Source organism: Protopterus annectens, chromosome 10.part0, assembly GCF_019279795.1.
Source record: "Protopterus annectens isolate FY-2018-M chromosome 10.part0, PAN1.0, whole genome shotgun sequence".
NCBI lineage: Eukaryota > Metazoa > Chordata > Ceratodontiformes > Protopteridae > Protopterus > Protopterus annectens.
Genome location: NC_056744.1, coordinates 1,029,154,960 through 1,029,173,442, shown reverse-complemented (window position 1 = coordinate 1,029,173,442; position 18,483 = coordinate 1,029,154,960). Strand labels below are relative to the sequence as shown.

General features: G+C 38.0%; 1 protein-coding gene across 3 annotated transcripts in view; it reads right to left on the bottom strand.

Moving 5' to 3' along the window:
- Nucleotides 1-18,483, bottom strand: part of SLC44A5 (solute carrier family 44 member 5) — a 4,403,163-nt gene that overhangs the window by 1,515,086 nt on the left and 2,869,594 nt on the right. The window contains exon 2 of one of the 3 annotated variants that reach the window (XM_044085788.1): nucleotides 15,363-15,683. The exons of the other annotated variants lie outside the window; for them this stretch is intronic. Coding sequence (XP_043941723.1) covers nucleotides 15,363-15,627 — 265 coding nt within the window. The 5' untranslated portion in view covers nucleotides 15,628-15,683. The remainder of the gene's footprint in view (nucleotides 1-15,362; nucleotides 15,684-18,483) is intronic. 3 annotated transcript variants of the gene reach the window in all.

Here is an 18,483-nt window from a genome sequence, read left to right as displayed (position 1 = left end):
TAAAATTTAGAGTCATACTGACTCCCTACCTCAGTTATTTATGTTTTTGGTTCAAAACCCTTTTATCAGTGGAAAACTGTTTTTTTTTTGGGGGGTTTTTTCTGTTTTTTTTTTTATTATTTGGAAAAATTGTGATAAAAAAAGATAAAGATAATATAATCCCTGCAATTCATAGTTCTATATCATCAAACACTGATTACAAAAATAATAGTAAAAATAGTCCTGCGGATTCAATAAACTCCATGTAGGCTTTATGTGAGACAAACATTTATACTAATTTCCCGGTTTGCACAAAGTTCAGCGACAAGAAAACATGAACCTCTGCTTCGCTGATAAAACTGTGAATAGTACTGAGTGTAAGAAACACACCTGCTGCTTAGATGACTCTGTGGCAGCAGGTGTAAATGCATTGATCCTTTTTCAGCCCAGATGATACAGGGTTTGAATCCAGGTGTATACAATAATTTTAAATATGTTTTTACAATTCAATGACATAATGCTTTATTTTACACTCTACCATAGGTCAGCATGTTCAAGCTGCATTGGGCAGAGGTAACTGCACCATTGAAGACCTGTTCACCATCACTCGGCATTGGTGTGTAATGACAAACTCTGCCAGAAACAGAGCAGAAAAGTGAAGGGCTTCATTTTTTTTTTACTTACGTGTGTTGTGTGTGATTTTGTTTTTTGACCAGATTAAAGGTGTTAAAATGGGGTAGATAGAAAAGTGGTGAAATGGGGGGGGCAAGCAGGGGGAGGAACAAAGAGAAAGCAATATAGGAATATGCAGGAAGGAGGTAGGAAAGAACCATCGCTATCCTCGTCTTCAACAGTGTAAAATGAAATTATGTACAGAATATTAGCTGAATTTGTACTGTCACCTCAACAAAGAGGGGTAACAACTACAAAATCATGTTGTATAGCTAACTGGACTAAACTGAGTCGGTCAAGATGACATGTGTGAGAAGTAGAGAGCTGTGTATGGGGCAATATTTTTTTGTGGGACAACTTCCCAATTTTTTTTTTTTTTACTTCAGTAAGACTGGAATGTTGGGTAAGGGACATGGGTATTTCTTGGTCAGGTAAGTAGGGTAGGTGAGGAAGCAGATGCAAACAAACAGGACAAACAAGACAAGTCACAGGGACAGTGAAGGAGCAAGTTGGGGGACACCATCATTGGAGTTAAGGAGGGGACAACAGATACACATGCCTGTCAAACATGGGGACAGTGAGAATTTAGTCCTCACCCACAGGACTATCATCATAATCCCTTTACTCTGCTGGCTGCTGGAGGGCTTGTTGTCTCCTTCTACAAACCATATAAGAGAGCATCCTTTCCATCTGGAACAGGCAAGCACCAAGCATAGCAACTCCTAAAGGGTGATTAAAAACCCCACCTCTGTCAGTACTCCAGGAGGGTACCATAGCACCAGCTGCCAGAGTAGTGCTACCTGATGTGGAGGGCCCAGGTAGTGCAGCGGCAGCGGAGGCAGTGCTGCCAAGTTGGGTCCCATATGTGCTGAATGTCAGTGTAGATGTCATTGGAGCAGGGGCAGGCAGAGCCACTGGGGTTAGCCTAGCTCCCTATGTTGTAAAGTATTCTGTGATTTGTCAGGGATGGATGACACATAGTAAAATAAAAAAGAGAGAGATAAGGGTTGGGATAAGACAATACAAGGGATAATTAGTACCTTTATATGTGACATGCAATGCAATATCACAATAATAAAGTATTTTTTATTTATCTGTAGTTAAGTATGCTTCTTAACAACTACAAACTATAAGTAATGACTGCTCAAATTAATCCTTGCAATTTGTATATATTGCACATATGCTTGGTCAAATTATACAGATTAAGTTAACAGCAGGGCATGTATGCTACTTGTGTTGAAATGAAATTGTGTAATATTTTAAAGAATATTACTTATTTGTTACTTGTATATGAACTTATAACGTCTGACTACAGTATTGCACTTGACTTCTACATTTGGCTTGTGCTACAGACTGAAGCATGCATGCTTGCTTTTACAGTTAGGATATGCATGCTTAATTTGCTACTACTGTATAGAAGAGCAATACTTTAGCTAAAATAATAGTTATGTCGTGCGGCACACATACTCCTTGTTTTCCCTCAGTCCCTGTAGATGCTCTGTATGGGCATCTCTATTCACCATAATCTCTTGATTGTCTGTGGAATAAAGAGAAGAGAACAAGAGAAGAACATTATGCATACTAGCTTTGCCTACATGCAGCTTTCTATCTACAATAAATTCTCTATATCAGTATACTTACACAACTGTGGGTCATCAGCAGTCCTGAACTCGTTCAGCCACTGGTTGACTATATCCTGCATGTGCCTTTTCAGGTCACTAAAATGATGCCTGTACTGTTCTTCAGTACATGGAATGCAAGCTGCACTGGAGACCGCCTTGACCAGACTATTCCATGCTTCATACTTGTACTGAGAGCTGGTATAGTCCCCCTGCAACAGCCATCAGCTGTGGTGCTTTACAAGGAGTCCATTTAAGATTCTGGACTTGTCAACACCCCACCTCTCTGCCCTAAATCGGGCACTTTCCCTTCTACTACCAGACATATCTGACCATGGAAAACAGCAATAGCAAAGACTGATTTCCCACCAATGTATCGTATCACATTTACTGTTAGTGTGCAAACCTGAACAATGCTGTCAACCATGTATGCGCAACATTAAACAGAGAGCAACAGTGCTAAACAGACAGGAAAGCAGTTTTTGAAACTGGAAGGTTAATTTGACAATTGCCATTAGTTTCAGGGTTGTTTGCTGATATAACTGTTAGGTAATTTAACTTTGCACACATACTGGGGTCATAAATTGTATGACCTGACAAACTTTTATGTGGCGTTACACACTAATAAAATTAAGTTTTACAATGTGGGATTCAAACCTATGCATAAGAGACAAAACATTTTCTTCCACAGCAGAGATTTTTCAGCCTTGCCACAGAAGAAGTGCTTTTCAGACATACTTAATTATATATATACATACACATAACAGACTGAGGGTCAACCATACTGGTTTATATATTCATGAGTGTATGAGTATTACCAAAGTCTGAAGACCATCCAAGGATAGGGAACACCATTATAATTACAGAAACATAACATAAAAGTCATTAGACACTCAGTCACACAAATACTTAATTTGCGCTGCACTGCTATATATATATATATATATATATATATATATATATATATAAAATTGTTATTTATAATTAAGTTGAATTTTGGGTCTATATTATAACCTCAAATGATTAAAAAAATGAACGCTTTTTAACTGACCCTTAAAAATTGAATGCACTTAATCCCAGGGAAAAAAAATCACTGCTTCACAAAAAAAAAATCCAAACACAAAATAAAGTGGGGACTGTGCCCTTCCTACCCCACTACTTAATATACTAACTCCGAGATCGCACCACAGTGGAGGAAATGGCAAAGTCCCAAAAATGGCCCAGTAATTTTTTTAGGAAAAAAATCACTGTCCCATGTGTTGGGAATTTAATGCTTTCGATTTTTAGAGATCAGTTAAAGAGCATTTGCTGTTTTAATTGTTCGAGGTTATAACACAGACCCACATTTTTTGTTATGTGTTTATTAAAATTGACTGAACAACCCTTAATAAAATTGGGGGTGTGTAATCATTTTTTCATGTGAATTTTAATATAAGGTAAAATGGAACAGTAAAAATATTTTGAATTTGTTATATTAGATCCCATGATCATCTATACTGCAACTGTACACTTACACCTGCTGCCACAGGAATAGTTAAAAACATTTAGATATTTTCATATTCATATTTGACTTCTTTGTGTTGACTGCCACACAATTCCACTTAGCATGTTTGTGCAGTGCCCAACATACTTGATAAAATGTATCCGTTTTGAAATTGTTTACTGTCTGCTTCCTGTCTGCAGCCGTTCTGGACCTGTAGGCATTGGGGAAGGTTGCTAACCACTGTGCAAAGCCGCTTAGTGGGTTTGCAAGATGGAAATCAAAAGATACAACAATGTATCCTTTTTGAAATTGAGAATGTCTTTATCCTGTCTACGGCTGTTCTGTCAGCTTCATGTGTAGGCCTTTACTCCAGGTTTGCTCAAGTAATGCGCAAACATCACAATCAGAACTAAACTTGTTTTATCTGCATGAGCAGTGTTTCTTAGGTTTCTTCCTTAAAAGACAAATGTGGGACTTGAACCATGATCTATAGATAGTATATACTATGTCTATCACCATGTTTAGCTGATGTGCTATACACACACATATGATTCACAGGTGTAGTTTATATATTGGTTATCACAGAAGTACATTACATGGCATTTACTCTACTTATCTATTTTCTATGATTGTGCTAAGCTGTGCATTGCACAAACACTGGTATTAATTAATATATATATATATATATATATATATATATATATATATATATATATATATATATATATATATATATATATATATATATATATATATACATACACACACACACACACACACACACACACACACACTTATATTTCAAATATACATTACAAAATAAATGTTATACACACGAAAGACTTTTACACAAGTCTGGATTTGAACTCTCACACCAATTAACCTACATAGCACAATCGGGGTGTCTTATCCTTCTTTGCCACAGAAACAGCTTTGCATCAGGAATGAAATTCATTGTTCATACAAGCAAGCCCCAAATCATTCACAGTAATAACAGGACATATGACACTTGTACACTTCTGATTGTACATGTGCTAATTTCAGATGTAGTTAATGAGTGATCACAGAACCATTTATGACTACTGTTTGCAGAAATTCAGCTCTGTTTTATCTTTGTATGGTGTTCATTCCTCTCTTATCTAACTAGTAATCTGAGACATGCAGTCTGTAAGGCATTTTGTATCACTGTCATTAAAATATATGAGAATATTACATGGTGGTAATATACACTTTTCAAGAAATACAGGGGAGTTTGGATATTACTGAATAGAAACTGAGAGATGTATGCTGCTTACTTACATTCATTTAAAACCTTGATACAATTAATTTATTTACTTATTTAACATTTGTTTACTGGGAAACTCTGACTTGGAATGAAGTCAATATTCAGTGGAGATACAGTCCAGATGCATGTCTTTGTAATGTGGGAGGAAACCGGAGTACCCAGAGAAAACCCACACAATCGCAGGGAGGACATGCAGACTCCACATTGTGAAGGTACTTCAGCCGAGAAGTGAACTGGGGAACCTCTTGCTGTGAGGCGACAATGCTACCGTTGCACCACTGCACCATCAAATTACTTCTACACTTTGTAAGTGCAATAAATATGAATTGTTGTTGCGTTTTCCTTCTCCCTAGCAGTAATAATTCACCATTGCAATCCATTAGCAACAAATATGGAGGGAGTGTCTGCACAATGTTTACATCTGTTATACAGAGCCAAGAATTTGGGATTCAGCAATTCTAATGAGTTCACATCTCCTTTTCATCTTCATTGTGCTCACAGGCCTGAATCTATGCTATAAAAAGGGAACCGTGTAGCTATGGAACCTGAAGGTGAGGAGAGTTGTATATGTGGATAACACAGAAGAAAATTGCTATTACTTTTGATTTAACTGCAGACAAAAGGCTACTGATCTTGGTAAGGTACGATTGCATTTTTCAGTTATACACTGGATTTGCTCACATCTCAGTAGGAAAAAATATGCAATTTTTCTCTATATGTACTTCTTAGAAGTTTAATGATGGCATAGGCATTTTTGTCAGGGCATTTTACTTCCTCAGGTGTATAGTTTTATTATATTTCAACGCAAGTATTACTGTTATAACTGTTTCTCTTTACACTCTTCTATTTCTGTGAAATGTAAATGTCCTATACAGTCAATGATACAGGGGTGTTAGCCATCTAGGATGGCCCATAGACATCTTTTAGAGGAGTGCTGGGCACACGTAGAGATGACCGACAATGGCATAAAAATGATTGGTAAATGTGTACACTTGTTTTTTGGATAGTTTGTTTGAATCCACTTATAACAATTCACTGATGTTTAATTCCTTGTTTGGTACAAAAATGTAATTTTGCCTATTTTTTGGGGGGTGGGGGAGCCAAGTTCCATTTCTGTGTTAGCACAAACAAAAAGTGTTTACAAAGGTTTGCTTTGCTATTGTTAGTCCTTGCTTTGGCTCAAACCTTGGTTTGTGTGTGACTGTGATATGTTACAACCACTTAACCCTTTTTTATATTTGAATAACTGAAGTTATTTGTTTTTCCAGTGAGTAATATTGAAAAAATAATGTGTTATATCTAAGCAAGACTTTTAATTATGTGATATTTATGTATTAGTATCCTTCTTCTGTGTTTTATGTCACCTAGGACTATGGTGCCCAAGTGTCCCAATCCCTGCAACCCCATCCCCCCCTTTCAATAACTCAGAGAACAATGTGATTGTCCAAGCCTTTCATTGACATGGTGTCTTTCTGCTTGATAGAGGATGTGGAGGTATATCTGGAAGAATGCAAAGTTGGAACTAGATAATGAAAGACATCAAAGCTGTTGGGGGACAGAGCAGGACATATGATCAGGTGCATCATAGGGCCAGTGACATGATTTCATCATCCCAGAGAAGGGCACCTACAGTAGACTGTAGACAGCTGACTAATGTGAGGGGGGGGGCTGCTACAGAGCCACCACTGACACCAAATGAAGAGTTCCTGTCCACTGTCAGAGAGCCAGAGTGCTCATTGGAAAATGCACAACAGCATGTGATTGATGTTGGTGCTGATGTTTCAGGGAGGACAATTATGTCCCAGGAGGAGCTTCCAGGTAGATTACATATGTTAATTTTTAAAGATTTATTGTATAGTAAAACATTGAAAATAATAGTTAAGTTGGTTTAGTATTTTTTTAGGGGGATAACTATTTATAGACTGATACAATTAACAACACATTCTAGTTCATTACACATGGGCTTGGGGCAGATGTGTCATCCAAGTTTCAGTTAAATGTATTGTCAACGGACATATAAAAGCCAAAACTGTAATTACATTTTGCTTAACTTCATCCAGGACTATCCTCCCTAGCAAGTGTGGAGTCATCTGCACATGGTAAGCCAAACATTTTTATTTCAGTACTGATGAGCATTTGACATAAATATGCAGTTATCAGTATGTGTGAGGTGGGTATCAGGACAGTGTGTGTATTGCTGTACCATATGTGATAGTGGCACCAGTGTTACATTATTAGCATATGTTAAACTGTAGTAGTGCAGCTATTAATTTCTTTCCTATGTTTACTACTTATTATCACAGGTGATCCTGACAGTAGAAGTGTAGGACTGTTACCATCTGATGTCAGAGTATCGGTAGACTCTGATAATGATGGTGGCCAAACACAGGCACAGTCTGGGGGTGCAGAGGTTGAATGTGGCACTGAGGTTAACATTCAACCACCCCCTGTAAATCCCATCAGACACAGCCAGTAGACCTAAGCTAACCCATTCTAGTGAGCCCTCAGATACTGGACATGTGGTAGGTGATGCACTTGTTCAGATTAGTGTGCTTGCTGTGGCTTCAGTGTCTGTTGACTCTGGATGTAGCCAGGTACCACACAGGAGGGTTGCTAGAGGTGCTCAGAGGATGCCTGCTGTCCATCCTCCACCTGATCCTGGTGTGACTTCCCGTGTCACGTGATGCATTTAGGGCTATCATAGAGGTGCAGATACATTCCAACAGGGCCTCTGAGGAAATGCTTAGAGTTGTAGATGTGGCATAGGCTGACATGCATGACTGCCTTCACCTTGTTGCCGACTCAAAAGATTGGATGAATGGTGCATTGGACTTGGTAGTGTCTGTGATGGAATGCCTACTGAGATTGGGACAGCATCTACATGGGCATAGGTCAGCCACATCACCAGATGTTAGCCAACAAGGCTGGGCCTGATCATGCTCCCTTAGTGGCACTACTTCTGCTGCCACATCAGTGATTTTGGTGTCCATACCCAGACATGGCAGGCTATGGGGTCTTGGTCCTGGGCATACTAATAAGGAGAGCTCATCCAGCAGACATCAGTCACATTCAGCTAACAGCAGTGCATTTGACCATGGGCATGGATGTGGCAGTGCAACTCCTGGCAGAGCCAGTTCTCAGGGTTGGGTCAATGACAATGACAATGAATTGTCACCACTACTAAATCTGGCTTAAACTTGTCTGATATACCAGGACATAGAACTAGCACAGAGCTTGGCTGTTTTCTTGCAGACACTCATACACTAAGATGACCTAGAGTAGCCATACACACACACACACACACACACACACACACACACACATACACATAACAGTTACATGGTTCAGTCATGAGGCTTAAAGCTCATTCTGTCTTGCTGGCCATTTGATACTTAATCCAAATGTCTGCCCATTTCTCTTTCTTACTCACACGCACTCACTGCCTTTTGTGTCACCCTAGACCTCCTGTCTATCCCCCACCTCATACACACAACACACTATGCAAATTATGATAACTGTGCCATATCCTTGTTTTCTATCTTTTGGATCCAGGGATACACAAGTCTTTTGTCTGATGCTCAGGGTGCACAGCTGACTTTGTGCTTAGTATAACTGTTTTTGTGATGTTGTTTTGCAAACTGTAAAGTTTCTTACAGGTTTTTGTAATGTGTACATACCTGCCAGACTCTTACACCAAAAAATCTGGACCAAGTGTAAATAAAAGTGTGATAAAGGACCAGCAATGGGGAGAGTTCTTAAACATTGTGGTCTTACAGAATTAAACAATTGGCAGAATAACAGGTCTTGCATTACTATTTATATGTTTATTCTGAGGGATATGAAGTCTGAAACTGAAAATGTGTCTCGGCGTTCGTGAAAATCTACTGCCAATCATTAGCGGACCGGAGTACCGCTGTGGAGACCCCTAACTGGGAAAAGCCGAAAGACAAACAACAACATTTTCTATCTTCACTCTTTAGTGATTTGCCATTACAAACATATGAGGCCAAACTGCAGACATTCAGTGAAAATTTGTACATTTTAGCCATAAGGCCTATTAGCTGATAGAGGACACGTATTCACATAAGTCACTGCTGTTACATCTTAATGTAATTGCTGTAAAAAGCACCTGTCTTATACTTACTTACATTACCAAGCAACAGTATGCAATGATATGCCATTCATTTATATTCTTAGACATTTATGTTTTTATTCCAGGTTCAGCACTTACCTTGGAAATCCAGCAGTTGCAAGAGTTTTAGTTCAGGGGTGACTCTGTCTGATGCTAGCAGTACACAGCCATTACATGGGTAAATAAAGGTTGTGAGTGTTGCCTGGCATGAATGCTACTGTACGTATGTGCATAGGATGAAGATTTTAGCCCCTTAGGTGGTAAGCATGTGTGCTAGCCATTGCCTCTTAGCCAGTGCGAGGTGATATTTTGCATGTCTATGGCTACCTACCCCCTGTGTGTGGCTGTGGTGACCTTGCCAGTAGTGGTGGTATGTGTGGCCCTTCCCCTTGCTGTTCCTACTGAAGCTGTTTTCTCAGGATAATGTTGTGCAGCATGGCACAGACACTGAATATTTCAGTATATGTATGGGGATTGTACCGCAGGGGTCCCCCAGATGTATCTAGGCACCAAAACCGTGATTTTAGCAGACCAAACACACACACTATAATATTTCTTGTTTAAGCATGTGCCTCATTATAGCATTCTTCAGTTGCTGTGTGTGCATCTCTGATGGGTGTTATCAGCCATGGTTCCAAATCATAAACTGCATCATCCAGTAAATGACCCTGTGGGATATCCCCCCTAGTAAACATCTCATATAGTTGTGAGCTGTGCCAGATATGTGAATCAAGGTAACTGCCTGGGTTGCCAACACACATATTCAGGGTAATTCCCTTAACATTACACATGAACTGGTAGTTAATGGAGTGGTAGCCTTTTCTGTTTATGTACACCCTTCCCTATTCCCCATGTGGTGCTTTGATTTCTACATGTGTACATTCTATGGCACCCAGGACTTCAGGGTAGTGTGCTACAAGGTAGAACTCCTGCATAGTTCTGGCTCTGTCCTCAAGTGTACAGGGAAAACATATGTACTCACTGGCATGTTGCAGCATAGCATTCAGGAATTGATGGAGGATCCTGGATGCTGATGCCTGTGACACCCTCAGCATGTCCCCTGTTAGTATCTGGAAGGTTTCTGTAGCTAAAATTCGTGTGCTAGACATACTTTAGTCTCCACTCACATTGCTTCCCCTCAGTTTGCCCTTGATCTCAGTTGAGGATGACAGAGGTTGCAGATTTCCTATAGTGTGACTTTATCCACCTTGTAGCACCCTACAATTTCCACCTCATGCAGATTATGAAAAGTTAAATGGGGTCTAAAAACCACTCTCCTTCTTGGCTGTGGTCTATTAGCAGCAGCAGTAGCATACTCCTGGTCTTGCTGCGCATACACATGAATAAGAGCAACAGCAGCCCCTAACATTCTATCCATGTACCCTGGTTTCTGTGACTGTATTCCAATAGGTTTTGGAAATTGCAGGGAAAACCAGCAATGAGTCTACATGGTTGCTTTATAGATTGTTAAATGGCTCCTCCATCTTGGATTGGTTGATTAGTATACAATTCAGCTGCTTATTCTGTAATTAGCATGCCACAATGTTTGCCGTGTTTACGTGGCTCTACATGATGTGTAGAGCTGCTTACTGAATACAAAACTGTGCACTATCATGTGTGCATTGTACCACGACGTGCACATGGATTTAGCTCATCATATAGGCTTAACTGAATCTGCACCAGTGATTATTTACTAGCACATATAAATTATTATATTCATCATAATCATAACAGCTTTCACTTGGGCAAATCTATGGCTCTCATTCATTATTTACTACAAACTATTCTTTTTCATACAACTTACACTTTTATAATAATAGAAATATACAAACTGATGCAGCCTTAAGTGCACTAGTCTCCCTTTTTCCACCCCAGTACCATTGGTATAGTAAGAGAAGGAGAACATCGGCCATATATTACATGGAGAGGGGTGTTCTCAAGAATCCTATGTGATGTTCTGATATTCCCATCTACAAAAGTATGTTATAATATAAGCAACCCCAAAACATCTATGTCTGTTCAAATTTGGATAAACTATGTTATTTAATTTCAACTATCTGTTAATTCTAATTTTTTATCAGATATATTATATCTCCATCTCTCCACCCCCCCTTGGACAGCTTAAAAGCCCCTAACTCTAAAGATTAACATTTTTTTGCAATACAGAAATTGATGAAAAGGAACTCCCGTCTTTTACCTGTTCTTCCATTTCCTTGGCATCGCCTTCCTATTTTTATAAATAAACACATGGCTAAAACTGCCTGGCTTCCTACTTTCCTTCTTTCCACTTCTTTAAAATATAATATTTTACAACTACAAGAAGCCAATTTATCACATCTCATTCCATATTCTCCAATATAGTTACAAAGAAAATTACTCCACAAAATGCTTGCTGACCTTTCCCAGGCTTCTCTCAAAACTATTGAAAACAAATGAGCGCTAGTAAATCGTACTCTCCTCTTGGGGCTTCCCAAATACAGTCACATTAGCAAGATTATAAAAGCCTGCACTATCCAACTCAAAACTACATTGCAAATGGACAACTTTTTTTTTTCTTTATGGCCCATCTATAAAAGCCTTTTCTCTTCTTTTAGAGTACAGTAAAAGTTATTACTTAGACCTTACTGGTTTCTCCAAATTAATGAATGAGTAAACTTAAACAAATTACACTGGCATGGATGTGAACACATGTCCAGTGACTTTGCCCTAGAATCTCACAGTAGTGGAAACAAACTAAACATTGTATTAACTTTATTACAAGACATATCTAACACTTAAGAACTTTGACTTCTCTGCCTCTTCTCTCCTCTCCTCATTATATTGCAGTTTCTAGAATAATTCCTGTTGGAAACATAGTTACAAAGAAAATTACTCCACAAACAAGACCATGTGTAGAGGAATGGTCGTGATCTTTTATCACAAAAATGAAAATATGAAAATCATTTGCTTGTCAGAACTGTAATCAGTATGTGCAAGCTTGATTAAGAGTTCCAAGTCAAACTGCAAAGCTTAGCCCTCTGATGATCTTGTATTGTGTCAGGTTCACACCACCCTCACACTGCACAGCCCTCCACATTTCTCTTTCTTATTTCAGTCAACAGTTCTGGCCAGTAGGACACACTAGGACATGAATATGGCCAGTAAGGCAATTGTGTCTGCAACAAATACTGTGTGATACCCTCTTTGGACACAAATAACTACTGAATCTTGTAGAATAAAGTATTACATAGCAGAATAAATAAAGTGACTGTTATTGTGCATCAGATGTTGGAGCTTTCTTTGTTTTAACCCCAGATTTTCAGTAATATCATTCCAAAAAATATTCAGTAGCTGGAATATGTCAAGACCCTTTTAAGCGATTCAAGCCAACGTCTTTCTTATAATCACCAAAGCAGAATTTGTAATCATGAATTATCACTGCAGACAGTTACAATTTTCTTACTTTTGCTTATGCAAAATATCACAGCATGTCCAGGATATAAAACTAACCTGTCTTCTATCAAGATATACAGTCATAAAAAGGTGACTATGAAATCTTATTATGAAAATATTTCAAAAGAATATTAATAAAATAACACACTTTGAGAACACTGGTTTCTAACATTTATCAGTATCAATATCAGCATTTCTTCAGTGTACCTTTTATTTCGATTACTATTTGCAATGACAAGATTTAATTTCTTAACTACCATAACAGCTCAAATCCCCTCACATGCTGACATCCCACAGATACAATTTCACTTTTCTGATCTAATTTTAGGTAAGAAAAAGACAGTAAAACTGAAGGTGTCACAAGCAAGTTTCTTAATGGAGAATGACAAGAAAAAAATGAAAATTCAGAAACTAATACAGACTGACAGCATAGCTTTATAAAAATGAAAATTCAGAAACTATTACAGACTGACAGCATAGCTTTATATTTAGCTTTATGAAACCTATGAATTTCACCCGAAAAAGAACAAAGACAAAGGGAATCTCCTATTTTTTTCACACATTGTACAAATGACTTTCGTCTAATTAGGACACCAGCATACCACAACCTGATACACAATTACATATCTGTATGATAGTACCTCTCAGGTTCAAGTGCACATTTGAAACACCTTCTGTAACATGTAACAGGTTTAAGTATTACTGTGCCATATAAATGATTATAAAAAATCTTTTTCTGTAATTTCTGCATTTTTAGAGTACAGAGAACATGTCAGTATGACCACGATTACAGAAAGATATCAGACATTGTTTAGAGGCACAGATATAAAGCTAGAAGCATCATGTTCAAATGAGAATGACATACTTATTTTTAAGTGTCCCAACAACAAAGAAAAGTATCTGTGGTATGGGCTATGTAATGCAGGCTACACAGCTGGAAAGCTGTACTGCTATGATGTCGATGATTCCAAATGGAGATTATTATTTCATACATTCAATATTAAATGTAAAATGCATGGTTATCTAGTGGTATCATTAAATAAGTCTGTCATTCATTACAACAACACTACCACTGCATCTCACAAGTCACTTCACACTAATACCATTTGATAACTTCTTTCTATGTCTCCTTGGCTACTACCTCTCCCATCACAAACTTAATCCAGTAGACTTTTTGTATGTCATTTGTGCTGCCCTGGTGACAGAGATATACCGTATATAGTATTTTCCTCTGTGAACATTTTAAATGTCATTCTTATCTTTCTTCTTAATTTTCTGAAGTCCGGTGAATATATTTTAGTCATATGCAATTTACATGACAGAGCGCCCCATAATTCATAGTCCTCTCTCTCAAATATTTGGCACCATCTCTAGCTTCCATCTATCCCTCATTTATATCAGGCAGCGGAATATATTAGATAATATCATGTTAGACCTTATTATTTACTGATAGAAGGATAAATGTAAGGTAGAACAAAACTCTTTCACTTGTTTAGCAGCTATCTTGTCAAGCAGAACAGGATGCTTCTATCACTGTAGGCAAGGATATTTTTATCTGCACTACTTTGCAATTGCTGTAAAATGTGCACTGGTAAACCATACTACAGACAGGCTGGAGGCAAGCACTTAGCCTGAGACATAGATATTGCTTTTAGTGTTGACTTGTGCAGGCATAAACAATGCATCTCTCTGCTGCAGGACCACAGTATCAAATGCATTGCAGTGCAGACTGCAAAAAAAAAAAAATCACAGCAAATGTATTGCCACTCTATACTGTAAGTGGTCATGCATATCTGATGAAAGTTCATAGTGTTTCAGACATATGGCCATGCACACTTGTTATGGAGCACATGATTCTTCAGTCTTCATGCTTTCATAAAACCAAATGTAGGTCAGTAACAATCTAAGTGCAAACTGCAAATAATTACCTCACATCATGCAAATAAGATCCATCCCATTCCACTATGGTTCCTTTCCCATTTACCACACTCTGTAACACATTAACCTTTTTCAGCCGTAAGGTAGCAATAATTGTCTTACATTTGTAAGCAATAAACAGATATATTCAATACTGCCTTTAGAGAACATTTGATGATTCAGAATTTTGAAATTAATTCTTTCTAGAGATACACTTTCAGAAGGAACATAGTCAATCAATATTTTTCTCTGCTGTCCCTCACTGATCTGTGGTACAGTACAGTGCTGACTCTCCTGGCTTAGCCCTGTCAACAGGCCCACAGTGCACCTGATATCATAGCTCATTTTAAAACTGTAAAGAGCGTTATTAATCACATAGTACTTAATAGTTATATAGCTTGTTTTATTTCATCCAAAAATCCTGTGCTATGTGAGGTCTAGTGGAGTCTACTAACATGATTCTTACACATCACAATTCTGCTTCACGGACTGTATGAACTAACAAAAGTAAAGTTAAAGGTCTTATATTTATGTTCGATGAGTGCTGTTGCTGTTTCCCTCAGTGAATACAAAATAAAATAACATAGGTTTTAAAGACAGTAAATATGAGGGAAAATTTACACTCTGCCTATCACCTGTCTATGAACTGAAAGTGTCATGATATGTACTCATTTATCAATCTGGTGCTCACCTTAACATCTGGCAGTCCTAGTGCTTCTTCATTTGTTTAGTTTTCTGTGTTTTGTTAAACTCTATGATGACATCACTTAAGTAATCATGTGTCCACTATAAGACTAGAAGAATATTGAGCATAAATGAAGAAAATTTCTATATTAAATTTACCAGCAAAAGTAATGAATCCACCCTGACACTTCATGCCAGACGCCGAGGCCAGGTCGCAAAGTGTAGATGCTGATGAATGTTCACAGTAGGAAGCACAAGTCTTGATTACACCCTGTGCAATGTGCAGTACATCTGTGCCTACGCAACATAAACACTGGTTAGTGCCATCACTCATAATTTTTTCTGCTCTGATGAAGCAGTTCTGTGAGCTTCTAAGAGTACAGGCATCACACCCTTCTGTCTCTTTGGAAGGAAGTTCATGCATTGCTGTGTAAGTTTGCTGTAATTCTTAATACATTCTTCAGGTACGACATTGGTGAACTAGAATAAAAACATTGATTTTAAAAACGTTATTATGTTTGGCAAGTAAACTAACTTGTTTTTGTTAGTTCATGTGCTGAGCATAACAAGTGTAGTGTCTGATTGCTACCTAGTTAAATGACAGACACCATTAGCATTTACATACTTACTGTGCCTGTTATTTACACATATACAGCACAGGTTCACTCAGGTGCTTTAGTTATTCTTTTCAGTAAATAAATAAATAACCATTCTCGGTGAACAGGTATAAAGTACAGGAAGTTTTGTGTTCGCTGCCTTCTTAAGATGCATTGGGATGGCAGCAAACAGAAAGCTTACTTGTATTAAACACTATACTTGAATCATTGCAGGCAGTAGAGGTTGGCTGGTCAAAGTGTAAGTCTCTGTAAAGGATGGTACATACGTTTTTTTTCCCTTTTTTTTAACTTGCTGTTGTCAAGCAACCAGATTAGGGAGGGTCTAGGTGCACTGTGGATGAAATCAACTTGGCCTCTAAATTTGCTCAAGTCTGACATTACGGGCTAATGTAAATAAACCGGAATAATATTTTTATAATATGCAGACAGGTAGCCAGTGAAGAGGATGTGTTTTTAGTGTAATGCAGATTGAAAAATTTCCTTTTCATTTGCTCACTTTAAAGTGCAGCATTAAGGACTATTGTGTATTTGAAAAAAATGGAATATTTATACTTTTTTGGCAGATGCGGAGAGTGTGCTATACATGAAAGCAGTTGCCCTCTTCATTTGCTCAGTTCAATCTCTGACATTAAGGCCTAGAGTGCATTTGTGAAATAATTTGGAATAATTATTATCTTTAATATGCTGGCAGTCAGCCAGTGGGGGTGTTGTGGGTAGAAGCAACTTTCCCTCTTCATTTCCACAACCTGAAGTGTGGCGTTAAGGGCTGGTGTGCATTTGTGTAACAAAAAGTTGCGATATTTGCTTTTTTTAATATGCTGTCAGCCAGCCAGGGGGAGCATGTTATGGATGAAAGCAATATGCCCTTCACATTTTCTCAGTTTAAAGTATGGCATTGAAGACTACTGTGGATCTATGTAAAATAAAGTGGAATATGTGTTATTTTTTATATATGATTGCAGGCAGCCAGCCAGTGGGGGGTAGCTTACTGTTGATGAAAGTAACTTACCCTCTTCATTTGAGCAGTTTAAAGTATGGCATTGAAGACTACTGTGGATCTATGTAAAATAAAGTGGAATATGTCTTCTTTTTTATATATGATTGCAGGCAGCCGGCCAGTGGGGGGTACTGTTGATGAAAGTAACTTACCCTCTTCATTTGAGCAGTTTAAAGTCTGGCATTTCATCTGCTTATCTTACAGTCCAGATTTATAAGACTAGTGTACATTTTGTATAGAATACGCTGTGGGTACGTTTGTGTAAAGCCAAGTTGAAACTGTCATGGATTTTGCTGAATGTCCCTGGGTTTATCTCATTTTATATCTGAGTGCATCTCAAAAACATGTTCAAAGTTTTACAACTAAAATGCATGACTTACTGGGAAATTCTTATGTGGTGTAATAATGCAATATATGGAATCCATATGTTTGTGGAAGAGAATAAAATACCATGACTGAACAACAAGTCATTGAATTGTACTTTAGCAGAACAGCACAGTTTTTCAATAGTTAGCATAGCTGCCTCACAGTTCTTTAGTCTGTAGTTTGGTTATCAGTTGGAGTGCATTCTGTACCTTCTGTATATCCTCCTGTTGCCCAGATGAGTATTCAGCAGCTGTTCCTGTTTCAACCCAGATCTCAAAGACATGTTAACAGATGAACTGGTGGTCCTTCAACGTACCACTGTTTGTGTGTGTGTGTGTGTGTGTGTGTGTGTGTGTGTGTGTGTGTGTGTGTGTGTGTGTGTGTGTGTGTGTGTGTGTGTGTGTGTGTGTGTGTGTGTGTGTGTGTGTGTGTGTGTGTGTGTGTGTGTGTGTGTGTGTGTGTGCACCTGTGTGGCTGTGCTTGCATGTGCATTCTGCAATGGAGTGGCACCCTGTGCAAGATTGTTTTTTTGCCATTGACACAATGGCTGCCAGGATAGCCTCAAGCTTTCCAACAACCCTAAAGTGAGTATTGGAGAATGAATGCATGACTTGATCCTAAGAGACTTCCACAGGAGTCACTTGCTTAGATATATACAATACGGCAGATGCGGTTGCAGACCAAAGTGAATGTTATGCTTTGCATACCTTTCATAGTGTTTTGGAAAAAAATAATCAAGTCAACATAAAGTTTGCTCTTCTGTCCATACAGTATGCTATAGTGCACCAAATGAGATATGATATACTTCCCATCTTTTGATAAATTGTTCATCAAGACACAGACTTCTGTATGACTTACAATAATACAGGCAACTGTGGTCCAGACTCTAGCAAATTTATCTTTTATATTACATGCCATTCATTAAACAGCTCCAAAATTCATCCAATACTGAGTTTGAAAACTACCATAGAATGCATTATGAAACAGAGTTTTAGTCATTCTTGTTAAATAAACTGTAATATTGTATAACTCCAGCTGACAGTCACATGTTCTGCAACCACTTCTGGTGCAGTAAATCAAAGTAAAGAATTGCATGCTGTACTAAACTATATATTTTATTTATTTTTTACTTTATTTATTTATTGATTGATTGATTGGATGATTGATTGATTGATTGACATTTGTTAACCGGATTAGTCCAACTGAGCCAGGGGCCCTTTTTCTGTGGAGACCCGAGGAGAAAAGCTCCAGAACTATTACATATTTTTACAATAAAAATCAAATCAAAAATAAAAATAAG